Source organism: Xiphophorus hellerii, chromosome 11 (assembly GCF_003331165.1).
Source record: "Xiphophorus hellerii strain 12219 chromosome 11, Xiphophorus_hellerii-4.1, whole genome shotgun sequence".
In the NCBI taxonomy this organism is placed as follows: Eukaryota; Metazoa; Chordata; class Actinopteri; order Cyprinodontiformes; family Poeciliidae; genus Xiphophorus; species Xiphophorus hellerii.
This window is the reverse complement of record NC_045682.1, coordinates 5066441-5090852: the sequence shown is the minus strand read 5'-3', so window position 1 is coordinate 5090852 and position 24412 is coordinate 5066441. Positions and strand designations below refer to the sequence as shown.

General features: G+C 37.9%; 1 protein-coding gene across 2 annotated transcripts in view; it reads left to right on the top strand.

The window, feature by feature from the left end:
• myo7ab (myosin VIIAb) overlaps positions 1 to 23569 on the top strand; it is a 42460-nt gene extending 18891 nt beyond the window's left edge. The window contains exons 16-50 of one of the 2 annotated variants that reach the window (XM_032576497.1): positions 317 to 423; positions 540 to 581; positions 1578 to 1715; positions 2395 to 2553; positions 2890 to 2982; positions 3824 to 3918; positions 4599 to 4683; positions 5015 to 5233; positions 7772 to 8089; positions 8823 to 9032; positions 9704 to 9880; positions 9956 to 10045; positions 10859 to 10989; positions 11336 to 11462; positions 11790 to 11909; positions 12393 to 12566; positions 12638 to 12865; positions 14291 to 14461; positions 14659 to 14776; positions 14853 to 14979; positions 15131 to 15300; positions 15382 to 15572; positions 16263 to 16384; positions 16453 to 16610; positions 17040 to 17193; positions 17279 to 17434; positions 17513 to 17618; positions 18000 to 18113; positions 18742 to 18820; positions 18892 to 19007; positions 20358 to 20543; positions 21123 to 21239; positions 21327 to 21410; positions 21491 to 21610; positions 21804 to 23569. In XM_032576497.1, the coding sequence (XP_032432388.1) occupies positions 317 to 423; positions 540 to 581; positions 1578 to 1715; positions 2395 to 2553; positions 2890 to 2982; positions 3824 to 3918; positions 4599 to 4683; positions 5015 to 5233; positions 7772 to 8089; positions 8823 to 9032; positions 9704 to 9880; positions 9956 to 10045; positions 10859 to 10989; positions 11336 to 11462; positions 11790 to 11909; positions 12393 to 12566; positions 12638 to 12865; positions 14291 to 14461; positions 14659 to 14776; positions 14853 to 14979; positions 15131 to 15300; positions 15382 to 15572; positions 16263 to 16384; positions 16453 to 16610; positions 17040 to 17193; positions 17279 to 17434; positions 17513 to 17618; positions 18000 to 18113; positions 18742 to 18820; positions 18892 to 19007; positions 20358 to 20543; positions 21123 to 21239; positions 21327 to 21410; positions 21491 to 21610; positions 21804 to 21896 (4895 nt within the window). In that variant the 3' untranslated portion in view covers positions 21897 to 23569. The remainder of the gene's footprint in view (positions 1 to 316; positions 424 to 539; positions 582 to 1577; positions 1716 to 2394; positions 2554 to 2889; positions 2983 to 3823; positions 3919 to 4598; positions 4684 to 5014; positions 5234 to 7771; positions 8090 to 8822; positions 9033 to 9703; positions 9881 to 9955; positions 10046 to 10858; positions 10990 to 11335; positions 11463 to 11789; positions 11910 to 12392; positions 12567 to 12637; positions 12866 to 14290; positions 14462 to 14658; positions 14777 to 14852; positions 14980 to 15130; positions 15301 to 15381; positions 15573 to 16262; positions 16385 to 16452; positions 16611 to 17039; positions 17194 to 17278; positions 17435 to 17512; positions 17619 to 17999; positions 18114 to 18741; positions 18821 to 18891; positions 19008 to 20357; positions 20544 to 21122; positions 21240 to 21326; positions 21411 to 21490; positions 21611 to 21803) is intronic. The other variant, XM_032576499.1, reaches the window with a different exon arrangement.
• Positions 23570 to 24412: the final 843 nt, after the last annotated feature.

Below are 24412 nucleotides of genomic sequence, written 5' to 3'. Positions count from 1 at the left end.
ACTTTTTTGAGTTAATTCAGAATAAAGTTCAAGACATGATGGTTTGTTGAAAAATAGAGATAATTTAGTTAATCTATAAACTAAGACCTAAAAACTATGAACCTGCTTATAGAAAACAATCTGAATTGTACAATAATAAAAAAAGAACAGAAGTTACTCGGAAAAAAATGATGCATTTCTAGCATATTTATCAGAAAATCTGCACAAAGTTTACAGATTTAACCTTTTGTCAAGATTGTTTGTGTGTCAAGCTTTTGTTCAATCCGAATGAGTCAACCAAACCCTCTCAGTGTTTCCCATTTCATTCATCCTCCAGGATTTCTGGAGAAAAACCGCGACAGCCTCCATACCGACATCATCCAGCTCGTCCACTCGTCCAAGAACAAGTTCATCAAGCAGATCTTCCAGGCCGATGTTGCTATGGTAATGCCCGTTTCCTTTCTGTTGTCGTTCAAGGTGATGACGGGTGGTGCAGCGCTTCACCTCACACCTCCTCTCACTCTTCTGTCTCCTCTGTGTTTTTACTTTTTAAACATCAGTTTCTTTGTGGCTATCAGCAGCCCAGCACCTCCGCTCCCAAGGTAACATTGACAAACTTTGGTGTCTGTGTTTGCTTAACTTCATCCAAAGTCCAGCAGCGTGACTAGCAGCCTCCCACTCCACTCATTAGTCCTTTTCTCCGCAGGAATATGGCTTATTGCATGAAACAGCAACTTTTATAAACCACTTAATTATATGTATATATTAAAAGTTGTATCAGTGTCAAGGATAAAATATTTCCTTATGCTGTAAGTCTCAAAATCTTCCAGAGGGAGTAAATACTCTTTTTCAGAAAAATTATTTTGTGTGCAGTTTTGGCCAGAATATCATGTGCATCTTCATGCACACGGACATGTTTATAATGTTACACTGACTAATGGAATGTAAGTGGGGCAGCTTGAAGGAAAACTCATGTGAGGTTTGTAGAAATGGCAGCTTTGAAAACATTTAACAGACATATTGAGAAGATTTTTCCTTTCTTTGTGCTGCAGCAACATGTGCCCCCTGTCCTGTGTTGTGCATTGTAAACAATGTTAATGTGGTGAATTTCCTGATAAATATATGAAATTTAATAAATTGGTTATCTTTACAATAAAAAAATAATGAAATTATCAGTGGAAATATGGGTAAGTTTGCTGGTCAGCTGATCTACAATTATTTAGTAAAAAGATTTAGAAAGTTTGGTCAAAATAAGGGGAGATTTCACAGAACTGCATGTTTCATTCAGAAAGTTTCAGCTGTTATTGGGACAAACAGTGTTCAACCATTCTCCATGGCCGTCTTTTCAACCCTGTTTTAGGGATGGAAGATTTTACTGTATGAGTTGAAGTCCTTGCTGCACGTTTTGACAATCCCTTCTACATTTTGAGTCAGATTCAATCATACTTTTAATTTTCCTTTAGTTGATTTTCTTTTAAGCATTTTTACTATTACGATATTGTTAACTAATTTGTGGTTTGCAGTATTTTTCTTCCTTTTTATTAGTTATTTATTTTGTTTTGTTTTACCAGTTTGTTTGTTTTACAATGTATTTTTAGGGTGTTGAAACAAGAAAGCGTTCTCCAACTCTGAGCAGCCAGTTCAAACGTTCCCTGGAGATGCTGATGAGGACGCTCAGTGTGTGTCAGCCGTTCTTCGTTCGCTGCATAAAACCCAACGAGTTCAAGAAACCACTGGTAAGAGTCTCTAACCAGTGACTGCTATGCAGTCTTCCACAAACAAAGAGATCCCTCCTGCCAGGTTAAGCTAAGTAAGGATCAAACTCACTGTGGTGAGCACAATGAACCCTGTAAAGGACGTATATAACATATTTTCATTGTAAAAACTGTAAAAAATTATAATATTGATTCTCTGTTCTGAGATTTTAGAAGAGTAAGATGTGGCATAAAGATGGAAGGAAAAAATGTGATTGTCAGAGTTATTAGGAGGAGAAACCTTTTTAAAATCTCAACACAATTAATAAATGCCGATGTAATCTTTCAGAATGCAGCTTGTTAGCCTAGTGTAGCAACAGCTAACTTCACTCTGAGCTCTAATACAAAAATTCAACTGAAAACCTTAAAAATAACACAATTATAACAACTAAATATGAATTTTTAAATGTGGTGTTATACCCGTTTTCGCTGCTTTGGCACAATTAAATTCAAATCCTGTCTCATGTTATGTTTGAAAATACATATCAAAACTAGACTTGCAGCATCTCCTGTCTCCATTTTTGGCCAAATACAAATAAATCTTCCCTGGTGTTAATTATTAGTGACAAAATCAATCAGAACTTGCAACATTTTTATCCTGTATTAGTATTTTTTTTCGTTGATAATGATGAGTCATGTGCTTCTGCGTTATTTTCCTCAGTTATTTGACAGAGAGCTGTGTATTCGCCAGCTGCGCTACTCCGGCATGATGGAGACGATCCGGATCAGGAGAGCAGGTTATCCCATCAGATACAGCTTTGCTGAATTTGTGGATCGATATCGAGTCCTGATGCCTGGAATCAAACCTGCTCACATACAGGTAAACAGCACGATCTCTTTGGTTTTTATCATATTCTCTTTTTTATCACATTTCTGTGGACACGGTTATATCGATATTCTTCTGTTTGCAGAGAATTAAAGCATTTTTAATAGATTTTATTTTGATATTGACATCAATAGTGAAATGAAATCTTTTTGGGGTTTTTTTGTTTTTGTAAAAACGAACAAACGGTGTTTTCTTAAACTGTAACTTGTCCTGATTTTATTAAAACATTTCACTAATGCAGACCTTCTTGGATATTTCTGACCATTTGAATATTTTCTTTTTCTGCTATTCCTCACTTTTGAGTACTTAATTACTTTTTTTTCCATTCAGGATGACCTGAAGGGAACCTGTCAGCAGATAGTCTCAGCCCGGCTGGGAAAACAGGAAGACTGGCAGATAGGAAAAACAAAGATTTTTTTAAAGGTTGTTATGAGTTTAAACTGATGAAATACTGTGATGGATTAGAGTTCAGTGAGCTCTAATGTAGATCATTTTTTCTGATTTCCAATGTGTTGCAAGAAACTGTTTTTTATGGTCTATCATAAATCCATCTATGTTGTTTATTTAGCTTCTTAGCTGTAAGCAAAAGAACAATTACTTTTTGAAGATTTTTCAGATTTGTTGTTGTTGATAGCTTTACAAGTAGTAGGTTCAAAATCAACATTCTGAGGAAAATGTTCTGATTGAAACCTTGAAGTTTTGACAACATAAAGACTTCCTGAAATTTGTCTGCTTCTCTCTGTGATCAGCAGTGTTGATTAGAGTTTGTTTTAGTGGAGAAAGTTTAACTTTATCTACTTGAAGTTAATTTCAAGTGCATTACGAATGATTTTGTGAGGCAGAAAAATAATTTTAGCAAAGCCAAACGTTTGATTTTACGTTTGTAGTCTGAATTCTGTTTCGTGGGCCTTTATTCTGTAAAGTTTTTATTAGGTTTTTGTTGTTTAACACAGGAAATGTGAAATGTATATATGTATATTTTAAAGCCACCATAAACAACAGAAGAATTAGAAAGTAGTGTTTTTCTGTTAGATAAATTTGACCTAAAAAAGGGCAGATTAATTTGTTCCCATAATTGGAGTAAAGAAAATCAAGATGAAATCGTGAAAACCACCCAGAGCATTTAGACAGTCAGACTCCTCTGCAGGTAAACATAAACTAATCTTATCATTCCCATTAAAAATTGGTCGAGCCACCTGAGTTATTCTGTGAAGTCGTGGTAAAGTATTTTTTTCTTACTTCTCTTTTTGTGTTTTCCTGTCAGGACCACCACGACATGCAGCTGGAGATCGAGAGAGATAAAGCCATCACTGATAAAGTCATTCTCATCCAGAAATCTGTGCGTGGATTGAAAGCCAGGTTAGTGGAGAAATCATGGAAGCTGTGTGTTTTGAGAAATACGTTTTTTAAATTTCTTCTCTTCACAACATTTGCTTTCATTTTCCTTTTTCTTCAAACTGAGCTGATCCTTTTAAAGTAAAACCACCTTAAAGGCTAATATTTGATGAAATTGCTTTTAATGCTTCTTAAACTATTTGCTGCCAGCTTGTGGCAGTCGCCCAATCTGTGGCATGAAGCATGCAGGTGAGGAGTTTACAATAACTACTACAAGTTATTTTTTTGAGCTTGATATTTTTATTTAAAACATTATTATAAGTCTAATATTGGGTTTGAAGAAAACCAAATCAAAGCCGTTTTATCAGCTTGAGGCGTGAGTTTTCAAACCATGCAGCAACTGACTCCATAAACAAAGAAAGGTGCATTGAAACAGTTGAAACATCTTTGCTAAATAGAATAAAACCATGTCTTCAGCATCTTTAATCCTACAGCAGGCCATGAATAAAGCAGATCATTTACATACAAACTTAAAAAAGGGGACCAACAGCTGAGCCTTGTGTATTAACTTATAGATGGCTATATATGAAAATATATGTATGGCTAAAATATCTATGAATGTATAAACTACTTATTGAACTTCAAAGAATTGATTTTGCCTGATGGAGTTGTGGTTTAATGTGTATTTTCTGTTTCTTTGACAGGTCAAACTTTCGCAGACTCAGGAGCGCTGTGGTTTGTATTCAGAAGGTCTGGAGGGGGTATAGGAGCAGGAAGAATTACCAAATTGTGAGTCGTTCTGATTCTTGGAGCGTTTTGTGTGGAGTTTTTTTCAGATGCTAAAACAGATGTTTTCTCTTAAAAGCTTAAGGAATGATGACAATAAAATCTTGATTCTTAAAGGGAGTGTACTATGAAAAATTCACATTTTGTACACTTTTGTACTTTCATTTGAGGTTCTTCTGCTACTAAAAACAGTGCTTAAAAAGCTGAAATTTCATCATCTAAGAATGATTTTATACAAAAAAACGTAGCAAACATATTTTGTACAGCCCATAGACCAATCCTGAAAACTTTCCTGGGAAAAACTTGACTTTTGGAATAAATGTTTCTCCGTCAGATGAAGTCAGGCTTCATTCGCCTTCAGGCGGTCTGCAGGTCCAGGAAGTACTACAGAAGCTACCGGATCACTCGCTGCCGCATCACCCTCATCCAAGCCCGCTGCCGGGGCTTCCTCATCCGGCAGACCTTCTGGAGACGCCTCCGAGCCGTGTTGACCCTCCAGGCCTACACCAGAGGCATGATAGCCAGACGCCTCTGCCAGAGGCTCAGGGCCGAGGTAAATGGTTACTACATTTACTACTGCTACCTACACCTCATTGACCTGCCAGAAAGACACGGAGACTGGTTGTGAGGGAGTGCCTGTTAAAAAATCTTTTAATATTTCTATATATTTATAACAGAACTACACCAGGATGGAGCAGAGGCCTGTGTGAAAGCTATCATTCCCTTTACATATCAGCCAAATAGCATCAAACGCTTCCTGGTCATTTTTTCTTTCAATGTTCTATTGAACATTGAACATTCCCCGTTTCTTCTTCTTCTTCTATCCAGCCATCATTGTTTCTGTTGCGGGAATGACCAGAACAGGTGCTACAGTACAGACATTTATGTTTTGTAACTTATAATTTACTCATTTGCCAAATATTTTTTATAAATGAATCCAGTTTTAACTGTTAAAATTGTGTCTTGAAAACCTGAATTAAAAAAAAAAATCACCTTAGTACTATAAGACATAGAGGTTTTATTTCTATAGGAAATACTGCTCCATATGTAATGTTATTAAAATTAGATCAATAAAGTGGTTTAAACAATAGTAAGGCTGCAACTAACAATTATTTTTGTCATTGATTATTACTACGATTAATCTGGTAATATAATAAGAAATAATTTGCACAATGTGCAGATTTTTCATTTAACCAGCCTATTTCATACAGTATTTGAAATACTTAAAATGCCATAGTGTACACTTGATCATTTGTTGCAAAGGATTCATCTGTAGCTGAAAAATACTTCTAACATCAAGATGTGAAAAGCTCAGTCCTTTCTGAGCCACCGACCATCGATTGAATTAATTATCTTATTTGCCTCCTAGTTTAGTAATAACAAATAGATTATTTAAAATTATGTCCTACTACAAAGAAAATAATTAACATTTTCAGACTTAAACATGCATTTGATGATGTTGACAGGTTTATTAGACTAAAAACTAAAGCATCATGTCTCTCAGATGTTTTGTGTTTATACATTTCACTGTCATTTTATTGAGTCACATCTGACAGAGATGCTCTCTCAATTGTGTTTAGAGGTTGAGGAACAGGAGCAAAACCTGATATAATTTTCTAACAGCAACATGTCTGCAAATTGGCATAAATACAATATTTTTATCCTCAAATGTTCAGTGGTTATGAGAAGTGCAAGGAATGTTTTTGGTTGATTTACTAAAATAATCAAACCTTTTTAACTTTGCAAACTAAATATTGGACTCTATTTACATGCTACTCCCTTATTTATTTTTAATCTTAAATTAATTTATGTTATGATGTAAACTAATTCATTATGAATTTGTTTAAATCTGCTTTTTTAAAAAAAAACAATGGAGCAGTTGTATAAATTGGCTTATTCTTGATAAACATGAATACAAGCGAAGGTTCTTGAGTGCCCTCTGCTGGCCTGGAGTCTTAATAAGTGGCTCAGTTTGCTGATGCCTCTGGCTGGCTCTGCTTAATGAATGAAAACAATGGTGTTCATTCAAAAGAAGCTGGAGCAGCATTCGTTTCACATCATTGTTATTATGACTATTATTATTTTTATGTTCTGACTTGCTTTGTATTTTTTGTTTTTATATTGATTTATTGTGGGCGTATCTTTTTTGCTTCCTCATCCTCGTGTGTTGCCCTTGGAAACCTAATGTCAGAAAGTAGACCTATTATTACCTGTGGGCCTTAAATGATTCTGCTGTGTTCTGTTTGTGTTTTGTTAAACAAATAAAAGTGTCTTTGAAAATGAAAAGATTAAAGGTTTAGTATTTTGATGTGTATTCACTGTTTTTCAATTTAACTACTGTGGATTCCAGGCAGCATTTATCCATCTCAGAGCTGCTCAGACTCATCTCCACTAGATTTCACCAAAATAAAAGTCATGAGTTGAATCAACTACGCTGGACTTCATAAATCAACATAATTCATCCTGCAGTAAAACTCACAATTATTTCTACAAACAAGTTTTAATTTTATTTTGTTGTTTTTTTTGTCTATTTGTTTTTTAGGGGGAAAAAAGTAACATGTCTATAAATCTTTTTTTTTATTACATCGTTTCTTCTTATGTTTTAAAGATTTGTAGTTCTGTTCTGTAAAATTTCAGAATATAAAGAAATTATCATTTTTGTCCTACAACATTTTTATGAATATAAATAAAAAGTGGCTATAAATTATACAAAAAATTTTATATTTATTGTTATTTGTAATACCGATAATAATTACTACTCAGTGTGTTGCACCTCCTTAAATGTCTTAAAAACTAAGTTGGCCTTAAATATGCTAGTCACAGGTCTATTTAATCTTGTATATTCTACATGTTTTTATTATTACGGTTATTATTATTATTAATAATATTGTTATAATTTATTATTTATAATAAAAGGAAAAATAAGTAGAGCAAAATCAGCAAAAAATAGGGAGGGCTTTTTAATGTGAACTGAAACAATAAGATGCTCACTAACCCAACTTTTTCTTTGGGTTTTGAATAAGTCAGGAAACAACTGCAGTTTTAACGTCTTCGACTGTGAACCGTGTTCTTCTGCTTTCTCATCTTAAAGCATCAGCGGCGCCTGGAAGCCGAGCGGCAGCGCCTGGCCGAGGAGGAGCAGCTCCGGAACCAGATGACGGTCCGGCGGGCCAAGGCGGAGGCCGAGAGGAAGCACCAGGAGCGTCTCTTCCAGTTGGCCCAGCAGCAGGAGGAGCGGGACAGGGAGGAGAAGGAAGAGGCGCGCAGGAAGAAGGAGCTGCTTGATCAGATGGAGAGGGAGAAGGAGCAGCCTGTCGACCACTCTGACATGGTGGACCGGATGTTTGGTTTCCTCGGGGACTCCGGACCGCTCCCGAACCAGGACGGACAGGCGCCGGCTGGGTTTGAAGTATGTGTTCATGGTTTGATTGAATTTCTGCCAGAAAACTCAGAAATTTCCATATTAATTTTCCAGAAATAGCAAGGAAATTTCTGAGCTCCAAAAGTAAAACATTTGCAATAAAAAATACAGAATTTGTACGATTAGTCTTAGAGATTTTTTCAAGAAAAGATCAGGAAATTTCTGAGCTCCAAATCGAAAATTTGCAATGAAGTTTTTTTTTGTCAAAAATTTGTTCTGTTTTTTTTCTTTATCTACACACAGTGGACCTAAAATGCCGTCTTACGTATAGGCTTTGGTGAAAGTTAGATAAGATCATTCAAATACAAAGAAATGTACCTGAAGCATCATAAAAACACTTTCATCAGTCACGTAGACGGATTTGGCGGTTGTGAGCAACCTGTAACTTTATTTAAACTCAATGAAAACCATTTGATGCATTGTATCCGATTACAGCTTGTTTCTAACTCACATCTGCAGAGGTCAAGATAAGAAAAGAAAGCCTGAGAATAGTGAAGAATTGAGTTAAGAATATCCTCTAAAATGTAAAAAAAACTACCATTATCAAACATCATTGCATACATGTAATACCCTACCAAACTATAAAACCCATAACACCAAAAATGGTTGTGGGTTTCACATGTTCTCCATATTAAAATAATTCCCTTGTTTGTTTATCCTGACAGTAAATCTTAGTGTCGAGGTTCTGAAAGTGACATCCCACTTTTCGGTGTTCCCTCAGGATTTGGAGCAAACTCCTCGCGGCGAGGAAGCAGAAGAAGAGATGCTGAATGAAGCGCCGCCATTACCTGACGAGGAAGAGGAAGATCTGTCCGAGTACAAGTTCTCCAAGTTCGCCGCCACCTACTTCCAGGGTCTTTCCACTCACACCTACATCAGGCGACCGCTGAAGCAACCGCTGCTGTTTCACGAGGACGAAGGAGACCAGCTGGTGAGTTTCAGCTTCTGATCAGATTGTAGTAAAGAAACATGCAGTAGGGGGCGGCCATGTTTGTTTTCAGTTCAGGGTGGAGCAGAAATGTGAACAGAAATAGTTTTGGCATGCATGGAAAATTGTGTGCATGTTGTTAATTAATTTTATTTGTATTGAGCCAATTCAGAAAAGATGTCATTTCGAGACACAACATAAACAGTTAAAAGTTGTATCCAATTATATAGAAAAACATGTAATAAATAAATCAAATTCATACAGATTCAGCTGTACAGACAGATTGAATCAAATAAAGTTTGATTTGATCATAGAATATAATGCAATGAAAAATCTCATTTTCCTTGTTTAAATTATGTAACACTTAGGAAAATCTTTTTTTTTTTAATTTACGGTTTATCTAGACCGACCCAAAAGGGTCAATATATCATATTTATTTGATATTTTCTGGCTATTAGAAACCAGGATGAAGGGGCATCACAGCTAAGTGGTAGATGTCACTATCCCTGGTGCAAACAGCAGAATACATCAAATATAAAACTAAAAAATATGCAATCAAAACAAAATACCTCTGAAAAACATGATAAATAATGTATTGTGCTTTATCCAAGAACATTCATGGAAAGTTTAGTGGAAGAAATAAATTGTGATTTATGTGATAAATTGTCTTCCAGGCTGCGTTGGCCGTTTGGATCACCGTGTTGAGGTTCATGGGCGACCTGCCAGAACCAAAATGCCAGATAGTCATCAACGACGGCAGTGAGAAGATCCCCGTCATGACCAAGATCTACGAAACCCTCGGCAAGAGGACCTACAAGAGGGAGCTGCAGGAGCTGCAGGTGGAGGAAGAGGTGAAGCGGTGCTGCACAGGGTCTTATCGCTTATTTTCTGAGGAAACTTTCAAACTTCCACATTTGTCTCTACAGAACAGCTCCATCGACTCTCAGAAGAGGAACAGCGTCAGACATAAGCTGGTGTCTCTAACTCTGAAGAGGAAATCTAAGATAACAGAAGAGGTGAGGTTTGTTCATGTTTACAGACTGGATCAGGATTAATTCAGTGGTAAAAACAAAGGCATTATGGGTCAAATCTGCAGAAACCTTCATAGAAAATGTTTTGGTTCTATGTTATGGATGCAAGTTATCGATTGAATTCATGTAAAACTGATCTTATTGATTGACTAATGATTAATTGATAAGTGTCCATTTTCTTACAAACTTGATGGTTATTTTAGCGTTCCACTAAAAATTCTTACTTACAAAAGTCAAGCATTTTCAACTTTTGAAAATCAGAAAATTTACAAAAGTCAAAAATATTCCTAGTTTTTCAACAACATATTTTAGATTAATCTTAAAATGAAATTTTTTTTCTGGTAAATTTTTGACTTTTCAAACTCAGAAAGTTTCAAGTTTTTTTCTAAAATAAATTCTGAGATTAATCTCAGTTTTTTTGTGGAAATTTACTCCTTTTTCATGGAGTGGAATGTTTCATAATATGCTGAATTAAAAAAAATCAACATACTTAAAGTGCATTTTGCATCCCAAACTTGACTCTGTTTGGGCCGTTTCTCTTCACCGTTCTGGAAAGTCCCTTGACTTACCAGTGGCGCCCTCTGTTGGACGGCAGTCAAACTGAAACACTAAAAGAAGGTCTAAGTGGGCTTTAATAGTTAATCGATTGGAACTCATTTTAATCTAACAATCTATTAATAAACAATTACAGTATTAATACTTAATTTTCTCAATTTATCCTCCAGGAAAAGTCTCACTCCTTTATTTACCTCATCTGAAAGCTTTAAAGCTAAAAGTTTTTCCCTCTATCATCTGTAGGTCACCAGGCGGCTGACAGAGGGCGTGGACTACGGCCTCCAGGGCAACAGCATGCTGGAGGATCGACCCACCTCCAACCTGGAGAAGCTCCACTTCATCATCGGAAACGGCATCTTACGGCCAACGCTCAGGTTCGCAGAGCAGATCCAAAGCCTTGGTGGTACTGACATCCAGCTGCACTTTGGTAGACATCGACAATGTTTCTTCTCATATTCTAAGTTAAATTAGAATATTTAACTTAGAATATGGCTTGTTAAGTCAAGAAAATGGCTTTTTTTAATGTAAAAATAAAAACACCTACTGGTTTTGCACTGAAGCCCAGCTGTTGTTTGGGTGGTGCAGGTATGGATGATATATAATTATCCCCCAGTATCCTTCTTAAACACCAGGAGGAAAACGAGATCCACCGGTTCTGACTGACGTGTCAGATACTGTGTGTGTATGTGTGTGTGTTTTATTCATTCATCTCTGCTGCAGGGATGAGATCTACTGTCAGATCTGCAAACAGCTCACTCAGAACCCGTCCAAAAGCAGCCACGCCCGGGGATGGATCCTCCTGTCTCTCTGTGTCGGCTGCTTCGCTCCGTCCGAGAAGTTTGTCAAAGTAAGAATGTTTAAGGGGAAATCATTTTATTCTCATTTTACTGGTGCTTATTTTTGTAGTCAATATTTAATGTAAAAAATATGGACTATAGTTTAGGTGTTTGAAGGAAAACAAAACTCTTGCTTGTTTGTTTTCCTGAGAAAACGCCAATGGAGGCATTTTTTAAAATAAAATGTATGTTAATACATAAGTTTAAAAAGTTGCTTTTATTTTTCCAATGGCACATATCACATTGAAAAATAATGTGCTATTATAAAAAAAAGAGAAGAAAATCTGCCCTTCCCAGCAGTATGTTTGTTAAAGATGTTTTTTCTGCTGTGTGGTCAGTATTTACGGACCTTTCTGAAGAACGGTCCTCCTGGTTACGCTCCGTACTGCGAAGAGAGGCTGAGGAGGACGTTTGTGAACCGCACACGAACCCAGCCGCCGTCCTGGCTGGAGCTCCAGGTACAGACCTTCATGTCTCACTTAGCCGCACGAAACTTCCTTCTCAACTCCTCTGGGATTTGGGAAAATCTGTATGTCTTCTAGGAATTAGGCGATTTTAAAAGAAAAAATCAAGTTTTAAAGACATAGTTTTAACAGTTAAAACTGCAGAAGTTTCTTAATGAATGCTGCCATTGCATTTAAGACAATAAAATGTTTATTTTGTATTTAAAAAGTTATCAGTTTATTTGCATCTTTTAATGTATTTCTAATATTTGATAAAAAGGCTTAAGTGTTTAAATGAAAAATCTACAGAATGTGGCCATTTTTTATTTGATTAATCAATACAGTAATCCATTAATAAGATCATTGTTAGTCGCAGTGCTGTCGTAAAGTTTACAAACAGAATAAATCAAAATCGACATAACAGAGCTGCTCCAACGTGCTTCTAGTATTGTTTAGTTAGTATAACTAGCAAGTTTCTGTATTTTTTGTTTCCTTGAGGCGACCAAGTCCAAGAAGCCCATCATGCTGCCTGTGACATTCATGGACGGCACCACCAAGACGTTGCTGGCGGACTCCGCCACCACGGCCTTCGAGCTCTGCAACGCCCTGGCGGACAAGATCAACCTGCGTGACCGCTTCGGTTTCTCCCTGTACATCGCTCTGTTCGATAAGGTACGGCCCGAAACGCCCCCATGATGTCATTCACTGCGGCACCGCCGCTGACAGATGCGCTTCTCCGTCAGGTGTCGTCTCTGGGCAGCAGCAGCGACCACGTCATGGACGCCGTGTCGCAGTGCGAGCAGTATGCCAAAGAGCAGGGCGCCCAGGAGAGAAACGCCCCCTGGAGGCTGTTCTTCAGGAAGGAGATCTTCAGCCCCTGGCACGACCCCACGGAGGACTACGTCGCCACAAACCTCATTTACCAGCAGATCGTCAGAGGAGTGAAGTTTGGAGAGTATCGCTGTGAGAAGGTCAGCAGCCACAATCTCTATGACGAAGCAGATAGATGCTTGAGAGTTCCTCATATCTTCTGCTGTTTTTACTGTGAAAATTAACTTTCAGGGAAGTTTTGAGAGATTTAAATGTGATAATTTTAGTAACTTGATTCAAAATGCATTAGATCAGTTATGCATTTAATATTTGTTTTTCATGTCCAGTAGACATTCATTATTGCTCTCCATGAAAAAACTAAGCCCTAAAAACTTGATTGTTAGATGAGCATTACGTGCAGAGAGCTGTATCCAAGCATATTAATGGAGAGTTGAGTGGGAGGAACATGTGCAGGAGTTCCAGGTTTAACAGTGAAGAAGCATCAGAAACTTCTTACCTGGGCTATAAAGTCCTCTTTTCAGGGTGGCATCCTTTAGTGATGCAGTAACTCATGCATAAGGAGCCCAGACCAACTGCTCAGTCCGTATACTTTCAGCATATGGACTTACTCTTTATTAATTTTAACACATATTTGCGTTAAAATTAAGGCCAGGACCTTAACGCATTAATTTTGATATATTAATTACACAGATTTTTAAAAGTAATTAATTGCTTTTTTTTTTGTTTTACATACAAAGGTTCCAATCAGAATATGTTTCAAGTACGCCTGTAAATCTGACGCACAAGTGACATCCGCTAACATCAACGGATGTCACTTGTGCGTCATCCGTTTTAAATACTGGCTTCAAAAATTAGTCTGATGGGACGCTGGAAAGACTATTGTTGTGCTGAAAGGGGTTAGTTTATCAGTGACGCTATTCAAGCCTAAAATAGCATCTCAATACAAAACATGTAGCAATACACATGCTAATGCTAATGTCACCGTCCACAGTTCACATTTCTAAAGAAGTTCCTTGGATGATCAGGAGTTTTTGAAACACTTAAAAATTTAACTTTGCTCCAATATGATGGTTAAATAACTTTAATAACAGATTAAAAACAGTAAATATCTTTGTTGTTGAGCTCATTCAATAATTTATCAGCAAAAGAGGTTTTAAATTGAACATTTTGACAGTTTACAGTTTTTGTTTACAGACCTTTCAGTTAAAATCAGCTTTTGGTTGGTCTAATGTAATATTCTAACTTTCCAAGATACTGAATTTTAAGTTCATTTGCCATAATCAAACATGAACAGAAATCAGCACCAAAAATAAACTGTGCTTCCAAAAGTACAATCCACTCCTAATGTTTAGGGTTTAATGTGTACCTGGTGCAGCTGGAAAGGTGTGGAAATTGATGATAAAAAATTGACCAAGGGTGTTCTGTGGTGGCACAGGGGTTAAGCACAACCCACATATAGAGGCACCATGCAGGATTTCACTGAGTTCGTATTTTAGTACCTTCAGAAGGACAGAATTTCAGGTCATATTAAACATTTTTGTTTAAACCGCGTCGATCCTTTGCAGGAGGAAGATCTGGCTGAGCTGGCCTCTCAGCAGTACTTTGTGGACTATGGCTCTGAGATCCTCCAGGAGCGCCTGCTCAGCCTCATCCCGTCCTACATCCCCGACAGGGAAGTCACCTCCACTAAGACTGGAGAGAAGTGGGCTCAGCTCATCATCAACGCCCACAAAAAGGTACCTGCTAAACTGCTCACTCTGAAAGGAGATAAACACAGACAGAACTGAGCAGACGAAAATCTCATTATCTAAAGGAACATGTTTACATGTTTAACCACTTCAGAGAAACATATCAGGTCACCTTTAAAACAACAAATCTTTGGTTTTATTTATCACCGTTGAGCGATGGTGACTCGCTGCATCTCGTCCTGCAGGGATTATACCACAAAAGGAGGCTGAACACTCAGAAGGTGAGGGAGGACGTTGTGGATTTTGCTCGGATAAAGTGGCCTTTACTCTTCTCACGTTTCTATGAGGCCTTTAAATTCTCAGGTAAGGAGGTCAGGTCATTCTTAACTACACAGGAGTGGTGTTGATGATTTTAAATGGATATAATTGTCTGCTACAGGGCCCAGTCTGCCAAAGAATGATGTGATTGTGGCGGTGAACTGGACTGGGGTTTACTTTGTGGATGAGCAGGAGCAGGTTCTTCTGGAGCTGTCGTTCCCAGAAATCACAGCCGTGTCCAGCAGCAGGTAAGAGAACGGCTTATCCAATTAAATGTCAGAATAATCGATTCATTCTCAGAATAATCAATTTCGAGTATAATTGTTAGTTGCAGCCCTACCATGTTTTTGAAGCTGTTGATATGGAAATCACTTTAAAGTTTAAACTTTAACTGTCCAGAGGAGGAAAACTGCAAGGTCAGAGTTTCACACTGGCCACCATCAAAGGAGACGAGTACACCTTCACCTCCAACAACGCGGAGGACATCCGGGACCTGGTGGTCACCTTCCTCGAAGGTCTGAGGAAGAAGTCCAAATACGTGGTGGGACTGCTGGACTGTCCAAACCCTGGTGAGCTTCAGGGTCGGTCTGGGGGAAGGTTCAGCTGTCCTGAACTGAGCTGCGACTCTCACTGTGACCTCTGTCCTGCAGCTGGCGTTGACTCCACCTTCCTGAGTTTCTGTAAGGGGGATCTGATCATCCTGGATGAACATGACGGAGAACATGTGATGAACTCCGGCTGGGCGCACGGCGTCAACGACAAGACCAAGCAGAGAGGAGACTTCCCTGCTGACTGCGTCTACGTGCTGCCCACCATCACCAGGCCGCAGTATGACATCGTGGTAAGAGTCAGTCATCAGGGTGAACTGCTTTAATGCTCAGTCTGAACTTATTATGGTTCTGTTCCATCCTGGAACAGCACCGCTCATGGTGGCATCATGCTGGACTAACTCTGTTAGTTCTGATTTGTTCTTCTTGTAGATTTTGTTCATAAAAGATTGCGAAACTAAAAGTTGGCAAAGGGACAAATTTTTAAAAGTGAGACCCCCAAACGCACTGTATGTATAGAACTATGCATACACTGCAAACACACAAGGACCTCTTATACAGGATTCACATTTTGCATGTTTTTCTACGTCCATTTGAGTTTTTGTCAAGAAGTTAATGTTTTTTGGTGTCTGGAGTAAGAGCCATTTAAAAGACCTCTCAATTGTTAAGTCACATCAGCAGGCACTGCCCCTCACCTAGCAACCCCAGCAGAGTTCCACCCGTTACCTAGCAACAAAAGCTAAGCTCCACCATGTTTGGTCTGCTGGTTTGTGTGAAAAGTGTAATGAACATGTTGTGATTAGGCCATAGACCTGTCCTAACCTGTTAAAAGAAACATAACTCACCTTTAACTTGAACATCTAATCCTGACCCTGGTTTTTTTTTTTTTTTTAGAAATTACATACTGTGTAATAATTACCTTCCTCAGTGTAGATCTTGTCGTTTTATTCTTGTTTATTCTAACCTGCCTGTTCTGGTCTCAGGCTCTGGTGACGATGACTCCTGATCAGAGGAGGGAGTCTCTCAGTTTGTCTCAGATGAGTCTTTCTGAGAAGGACAAATCCAAGGCCTACACCCTGGAGGAGTTTTCCTACGACCACTTCAGGTGCCCGACCAACCAAATGCCTCTCACAGAACGGGTTGGGTGCTTGCTTTAACCTTTAACCTCTCCAGGCCGCCTCCGAAGAGCACCCTGAGCCGAGTGATGATGTCCAAAGCTCGAGGGAAGGAGCGACTGTGGAGCTGCGTCAGGGAGCCTTTCAAACAGCCGCTGCTGAAGAAAGTCCTGGCGCACGACGAACTCTCCCAGGAGGCCCTTCTGGCCTTCATAGATATCCTTCGCTTCTCACGTTAGTCACATCGCACTTCAGTACAACAGAAATTAATTAGAACAATTATTTTTAAACCATTTCAAGGTTCATAGAGTAAGAAAAAACTGAAGGAAATTCACTGCAAAGACGCAAAGTCTTCCCAGGTATTTTTGGTTTAGTTTCTAGTCCAAACATCTTGGTACACTTAAAATAAAACAAAACTAACTCTTAAGTAAGTTAATAAGTTTCAGCAAGATATACAGTAGAAGCTTGTTTTAATATAATATTTTTATGTTTCTCCAACAGTCGAGTTTTGCAGCATATTTCACATTAAATGTGAATTTATTACAGCCAATTTAAAATCAGCATTTTATCAGGTGTGTTGAGTGTTTTGGATTCGGTGTGTCGTCTCTGTACCTGTGTGTTTTTTTTCCCTGACCGTCTCCATACCTGTGATGAAATACATGGGCGACTACCCGTCCAAACGGGCGCGGTCCGTCAACGAGCTCACCGATCAGATCTTTGAAGGAGCGCTGAAGGCGGAGCCGCTGAAGGATGAAATCTACTGCCAGATCCTCAAACAGCTCACAGACAATCACATCAAGTTAGTAAATCTCAACTGAAGGGCAGCGATAAGTTTATTTCTCTTAGTCTGCCCAGTCAGCTGATGCTGTGGTTTCTCTGTGAAGGTTCAGTGAGGAGAAGGGCTGGGAGCTGCTGTGGCTCTGCACTGGTTTGTTTCCTCCCAGTAACATCCTGCTGCCCCACGTCCAGAAGTTCCTCCAGGCCAAGAAGCACTTCCCGCTGGCGCCGGACTGCATGCAGCGGCTGCAGAAAGCCCTGCGGTACCACATGGCTGCTCTTTCACCCCATCCTTGTTTTCCTTCTTGCGTCATCTCTCCTCTTCCTCCTGATTTGTGCAGAAACGGATCCAGGAAGTACCCTCCTCACCTGGTGGAGGTGGAGGCCATCCAGCACAAGACCACACAGATTTTCCACAAGGTTTACTTCCCTGACGACTCGGACGAGGTCAGAGGCGACTCGGGTTCAAAACGTTTGTTGGATAACTGAAACCATCTGAACTGAGGGATCTAAACTTTGTTCAGGATTTGCTTTATAAAAAAGTAATTGTAAAACTTTTCTAAAAACTCGCAGAAAATTCAAAGCAAAAATGTTGCTTTGATAAAATATAAAATGTGTTTTACAAAAAAAACACACTTGTTCTTCTTTCTTAAATTGAAGAAAAAAGAAAAATTGGCTGCAGATATATCTACATTTTGTTTCTGAACTTCCTCTAATGTTTCTATATTTGTATTGCTTGTCTGTAAACTGTGTACATTTGGAACCAAAGGCAAATTCTCGATAATTTTTGGCAAACAAGCGTTTTCTTTGGTTTTCTTGTGATCTCAGGTGTTTGAAGTGGAGTCGAGCACGAAGGCTAAAGATTTCTGCCATAACATCTCCGGTCGACTGATGCTCAAATCCTCTGAGGGCTTCAGTCTGTTTGTAAAGATCACAGACAAGGTGAGGAGAATATGACAGAGTAGAGATTTGTTTTTTAATTATGAGAATAATGTCATAATGTTAGTAGAAGATACCAGAAGATAGTTGGAAATTTACTAGAAAAAGCTTTTTTTCCCCTCATATAATTACAACTTCTTGTGATATGACTTTTTGCCATATGACATTATTGTTTAACTAAGAAATTTTTCTGGTAATATTATGACTTTTCTCATAATATTGACTTTTTTGTTATTACAACTTTATTCTCAAAATATTAGGTCATATTCTCATAAAACTCAGACTTTTATTATTGTAATATTGCATCTTTATTTTTGTATGATTTTTTTTCTCAGAATATTGACTTTATTCTCATAACATTTTTTATTTCTTAGCCTGGTCCTGCAGTTTGTGTCCTAATTTAAAAAAAAAGTTAAATCAACATTTAGCTATTAGATGTGGACTAAATATTAGAGAGGTGAGTGAGATTTACATTTAAGAAAATCTGAAGCCATTCAAGTTCCTTCAGTCCTTTTCTCTTTAAATATTAAATATGTATCTTTTGCTTCTTTGTAAAATTTCTGGTTTTGCAGCACAAAATTTAAAGAATTACCTCAAATCTTGTGAATCTCTCGTTTCCTGTTGTTTCTAGGTCATCAGTGTGCCAGACGGTGACTTTTTCTTTGACTTTGTGAGGCATCTGACTGACTGGATCAAGAAAGCGAGACACGGTAACGAAGGCGGACAGCTGCTCCCGTCTCTGAAGCTCCGACTGTTTGAGCATCTCTGGCTCTTCCTGCAGGCTCTGCAGGCGCGGTGCCTTCGCTGACCTATCAGGTGTTCTTCATGAAGAAGCTGTGGACCAGCACGGTGCCAGGAAAAGACGCCATGGCCGACTCCATCTTCCATTATTACCAGGTGCTTTCAGAAATCTTTAAACATTACATTAAACATAATTAATGTGCCTACTTAACGCAGTTCTTCTTCAGAAAACTTGAAAATGTTAAGATGTAGAAATATGGAGGCTATTTCTATCCCTGGAGGATTTCATATTTAATTTGTGTTCAATTTATAACTCATGTAAAATAGAATATTGTGAAAAATGTCATTAATAGCTCTCTTTTCAGAAATTAAAGCTCAAATATTAGAGTAAAATATGTTAAGCCTTTATTCCTTGTGACTCTGAATATTATGGTGAGGACCGAAGATAAATTAAATATTACATAAGATCAATAAAAAATTATATTTTAAGCAGAAATGTCAGGTTTATGAGAATTATATTAATTTCTATGCACTCAGTTCTTGGTTGGGGCTCCTTTTGCATGAATTACTGTTTCAGTAAAGCCTTTAACATGATGAATGCGACATTTATAAACCATGTTTCAGATTCATCTGAGCAAATGCTTCTTCCTACTCCCTCTTGGACATGTTATGTTCACATTACTCTTTTTGTTTTTGGACTATTTAGATTTTTAATTTGTTTTATTTATTTATTCATGTCTTTATGTTTGTTTCTGTTATTTTTCCCATGTCTGAAATAAATCCCCTCAAGGCTGCAGTTGCCTTTGTTGCTGGCGCACTTTTTCTTTCCACTCAACTTTCTATGAATATGTTTGGATACAGCACTCTGAGCAACCAGATTCTTCAGCAATGATCAAGCGTACACCAAAGGAGTGCTATGTTGTTCATTTTGAGAAAAGACCATGTTTACTTTCTTATTTTAAAACAAATTCCAAAGTTTATTTGTGCTTTAATGTATTTTTAGTATTGTAAAAGACAAAGAATTTGCAGAATGTGCCAAAATTTTACCTGATTACTTGATTCATTATCAGAATATTTGATTACTAAGAAAATTGTTAGTTGCCCCCCAAATATTACACAATGTTGTCATTTTCTTATACACTGAATTTTGGGTTTTCATGTTTTGTGAGCTGTAGTAAAAAAAAAATTACAAATAAAAAAAAAATAATAATAATATAAAAAAAATAAAAATGAAATATTTTACTCTGTGTGGTGAATCTATAATACTGTATAAGATTCACTTTCTTGAATGAGTGATAGGTTTTTAATTTTTCACGATATTCTTGTTTCAGAAATCCAAAACATAAAAAAAATTTGCCTCAATAAAGGAAAGGGATCCAGTTTTCAGATTTATTGTTAAACTAATGCTTTCAAATGTAGATTTGTGCTTGAATGTTTAATGGTATAATAACTGATGACCATGTCACCAGCCTTCAGTTTTGTTTCCCTAATTGTTTTTCTGTGCAGGAGCTGCCCAAGTATCTCCGCGGTTACCACAAGTGTTCGAGGGAGGAGGTGCACCAGCTGGCGGCTCTGATCTACAGGGTGAAGTTTGAAGAGGACAAATCCCATTTCCAGAATATTCCCAAGATCCTGAAGGACCTCGTTCCTCAGGACCAGATCCGACTTCTGTCCCCAGACGACTGGAAGAGGGTGAGCAGAGCAGTGAAACCGAGTGAAACCAGCAGCACAAAGAATGAAAAATAAATAAGATCTGGTTGGTTAATGTGATTTAGATGCCTTCATCTGAGACCTGGATTCATTTTCTGTGTATTTTTTTAACAGGCTCTAAATGTTCCAGAACATCAAACAAAGTTAACCTGCAATAACAAAACAGTTGTTTTGAAATTGTTTCTTTCTAGGGAAAAGTCCAATCAACTGGAATGCTGTAAAACCTTCCAATGTGAATTAAATAAAATACTTCTGGCCAAAATTCCTCCACAGTAATCAAAAAGACTTCTTAATTTCTGCTGGGAAGCAGAACCAGATTAGGTACTATTTTTGTTACGTCCAAGTGGGTTTAGAACGCTTTTATTCACTTTTTAAAACTTCTTTTTATATTTATGCAGGTTGTCTTTGATAATAATTCTTAGCTGAAAGATTTGAGTTGATTTTTCTTTTATTCTTTAGTCAGTTGAAAGCAGAGATCCATAAAGTAATGGATTTCTAGCACCTTTCGTAGTGAATGATGAGTTTATGTGACTCACGTTTTGGATTTTCTTCTCTCCTCAGTCCATCATGATGCTCTTTAACAAACAGTCTGGAAAAACACCGGAAGACGCCAAACTCTCCTTCCTGAAGGTCATTTACAAATGGCCGACGTTTGGCTCCGCCTTCTTTGAAGTCAAGGTGAGGATGCCAGAAAAGTAGTTGTAAAAAAGACCAAAAGTCATATATTTTGTTCCTTGCCACATGTAATGTTTTTGATTTTTGCAGCAAACAACAGATCCAAATTACCCAGAAACTCTCCTGATTGCCATCAATAAACACGGAGTTAGTCTGATTGATCCGAAGACTAAGGTAGGGATTAATCTCACGGTTTTATCTTTACAACTTTATGAAGATGTCATGTTAATCTGTGCTAATCCTTCGTCCTGCAGGACATCCTGACCACTCATCCCTTCACCAAGATCTCCAACTGGAGCAGCGGCAACACATACTTCCACATCACCATCGGGAACCTGGTGCGAGGCAGCAAGCTGCTCTGCGAAACGTCGCTGGTGAGCATCTGAATTTATTTTGTAAGGACGGTTCTGACCGTTGGCATAGAAACATGACAGAAAGACATATTACACAATATGTGTAAGGGGACCTGCAGGGGACAGACGCCCTGCAGGTGATTCTCAGGTGTTGTCCACTAGTCCCTTCAGTTAATTATTCCCTGCAAACATGTTGTCTCTCCAACTACTCCAGGGATACAAGATGGATGACCTTTTGACCTCTTACATCAGCCAGATGCTGACAACGATGACCAAGCAGCGAACGTCCAGAGGAAACAGCAAGTGATCAGGCCACACTCCTGAACTAAAACCTACCTTTCATTTTTGTGTCCTGTCTTAAAAACTCACCTTTTGCCTTTAAAATCACTCCTTCAGGACTCTCCTGTGTTGAACTGCTTCTGGATTGATTGTCAGCCTTGCAAAAAACATTCAGACCCCAGGAAAATTAACACACTTTGTCATGTTACAACTACATAGCTGAGTGTCTTTGTCTGCAGGACTTAATGTGACAGACCAACACAGAGGGATGATGTGGGAATACTTATGCTGGGGGTCTGCAGCTTTTAATGCACCCCTGATCCAAACAGCTCAATCAACGGACATAAGCAGGAGGTAATTCAGATTTCTCATTTAGTGGTGTGGAAACGGAGATGCATCTTAAAGTTGCAGGATCCGACTTTTTCTCTGCAGCCTGACTTCCCAACTCCGACGAAATGATAGTTTTCAAAGTGTCTGCAGCCTGAACGATCATTTCGCTTTTTATCTGACTTTTACGTCACAGACGTGAGACATGAGTCATAATTCTGCAGCAGAAGAAGCCAAACGCTGTGCTTTCTTTTTATTATCTTCCTTCGTCTTTTAATGATCTTGTGATGAAGCCGGCTGCCACTCGTCAACAGATTTAAAATTGATCCGTAAACGGCAGTGGCCATTATTCTTTCCGTAAACAGAAATAAAAATGGCAGATCGTCGCAGAGTCACATCTATGTTCTTCTTCTGCACATTCGGGTCGTTTTGTGGTCATAATGTTCACGCAGACGTCTGATTGCAGTCGCATTTCATTAGCAGCATGAACAGCCACCAAAAAAAATGGATTTCAGCAAAAGAATTGACCCATACGTTTTTAGATGTTAGCTTGAAAGACATTAGAAAACCATCATTTTACTTAAACTTCACAATTAAACACTGCTCTGTACTGGTCTGCCACACAAGTTTCCGTTAAAATACATTGACACCAGTTATTGTAACATGAAAAAGGTCTAAATTAATGTTAATCCTCTTACCTGAAATTGAAACGAAGCAATCAAGCAACATGTCATATGAGACCATTTCTAACCTCTCAAGTAGGTAAAAATTTTATTTTTCACTTAAGACAGTTATACATTATTGCAATAAAATTCATTTTATTCTGGACGATGGTGCCCAAGACCAGCTATTTTCCTTTTTTAGACGGTAACTATTAACTCCCAGTGAGTGTCTCCACATATGTATTGAAGTTGAATTTTTACACCTTTAACTAATACAGTTTTAAATTTAGTTCTACAGTGAAAACCTGCATCATGAAATCCAAAACAAAACCATTCATCTCCCACAAAAATGTCAATTAGACTCCTGTTTCCAGTCATTTTATGTATTTAGCATAATTATTTTTTTTAGATAATCTTTCCTCTCTGTTGGAAAAAGTTTATATGTGGTTTTAGATGAAAGGAAATGTGATTTGTTCTGCAGCTGTGCCACTAAATTAAAACACCATCTTTGTTTCATAAGGTTGGTTTTCAGAGAATCTGTCCCTACAGGACACCACAGGAATCTGTTTCTAATCTCATGTTTAAATACAAATAATTTAATAATTTGAGTGTGAAGTCATCATGTCTCACGTCATCCATGTACAAAGTACTTTTATCAAAATATGTGACATAATGTTATGTAGCCATAAATAAATTACATTTTGCAAAGAAAGTTGGATTCATTTCTCATTTAAATATGGTTTCTTCACTTTTACCTAAAAGCTATTGAAGATTATTATTTAGAAAAACTGCAAAAACACAGAATGCTTTCAAGTATTTTTGTCTATATTCTAGTTTTTCTTGCACATGCACTTTGAATTCTCTTTGGCTGAAAAGTGCTATATAAATAAAATTGCCTTGCCTTGCCTAGTGAAAATATCTTAGTGCACCTTAAGGTAAAACTAACTTACAGACAGCTTCTCAGAAAGATATTGGAGCTTGGAGTCAGTCATTTCTTAATATTGATGAAAAAGTCCTAGTCGTTGAGCAGATGATTTCACTTATAAAATGCGAAAAATGTCTGGTTCTAAGTGAAATAATCTGCCAGTGGGACTTGTTCTTTGCCAATATTGAATTTAAAAATACTGAATACATTTAAAATTCGTCTCTAAACGGCTCCGTCCATTATTACTTCTTGAAACAGAACGCTGCTGTGTGATGTCAACATTCTTCTTGTCACATAGCAGGTTCAAACACATGAACCATGCAAACTCCAGGACACGCAGACACACAGAAAGAACAAATGCAACAAACACTGCAAATAAAAAACGCTGCAGCCACAGGAAATAGGAGCAAGGAGAAATGCCATGATTATAGTAAAAATAGTAAATCTGACATTTCGCTCTACAAGACTGAAGTGGCTCCTGACCACTAGGGGGAGTCGACCAACGAAGTCACATGGGAGCGGACCTTCAGTAAAGACCGTAGACATACTTATGTGTCTACGGTTGGAGTAAGGAAGAAAAGGTGCGTCATATTTAATGACGTCGCTCAGAGCACAAAGCGTAGAATTAGA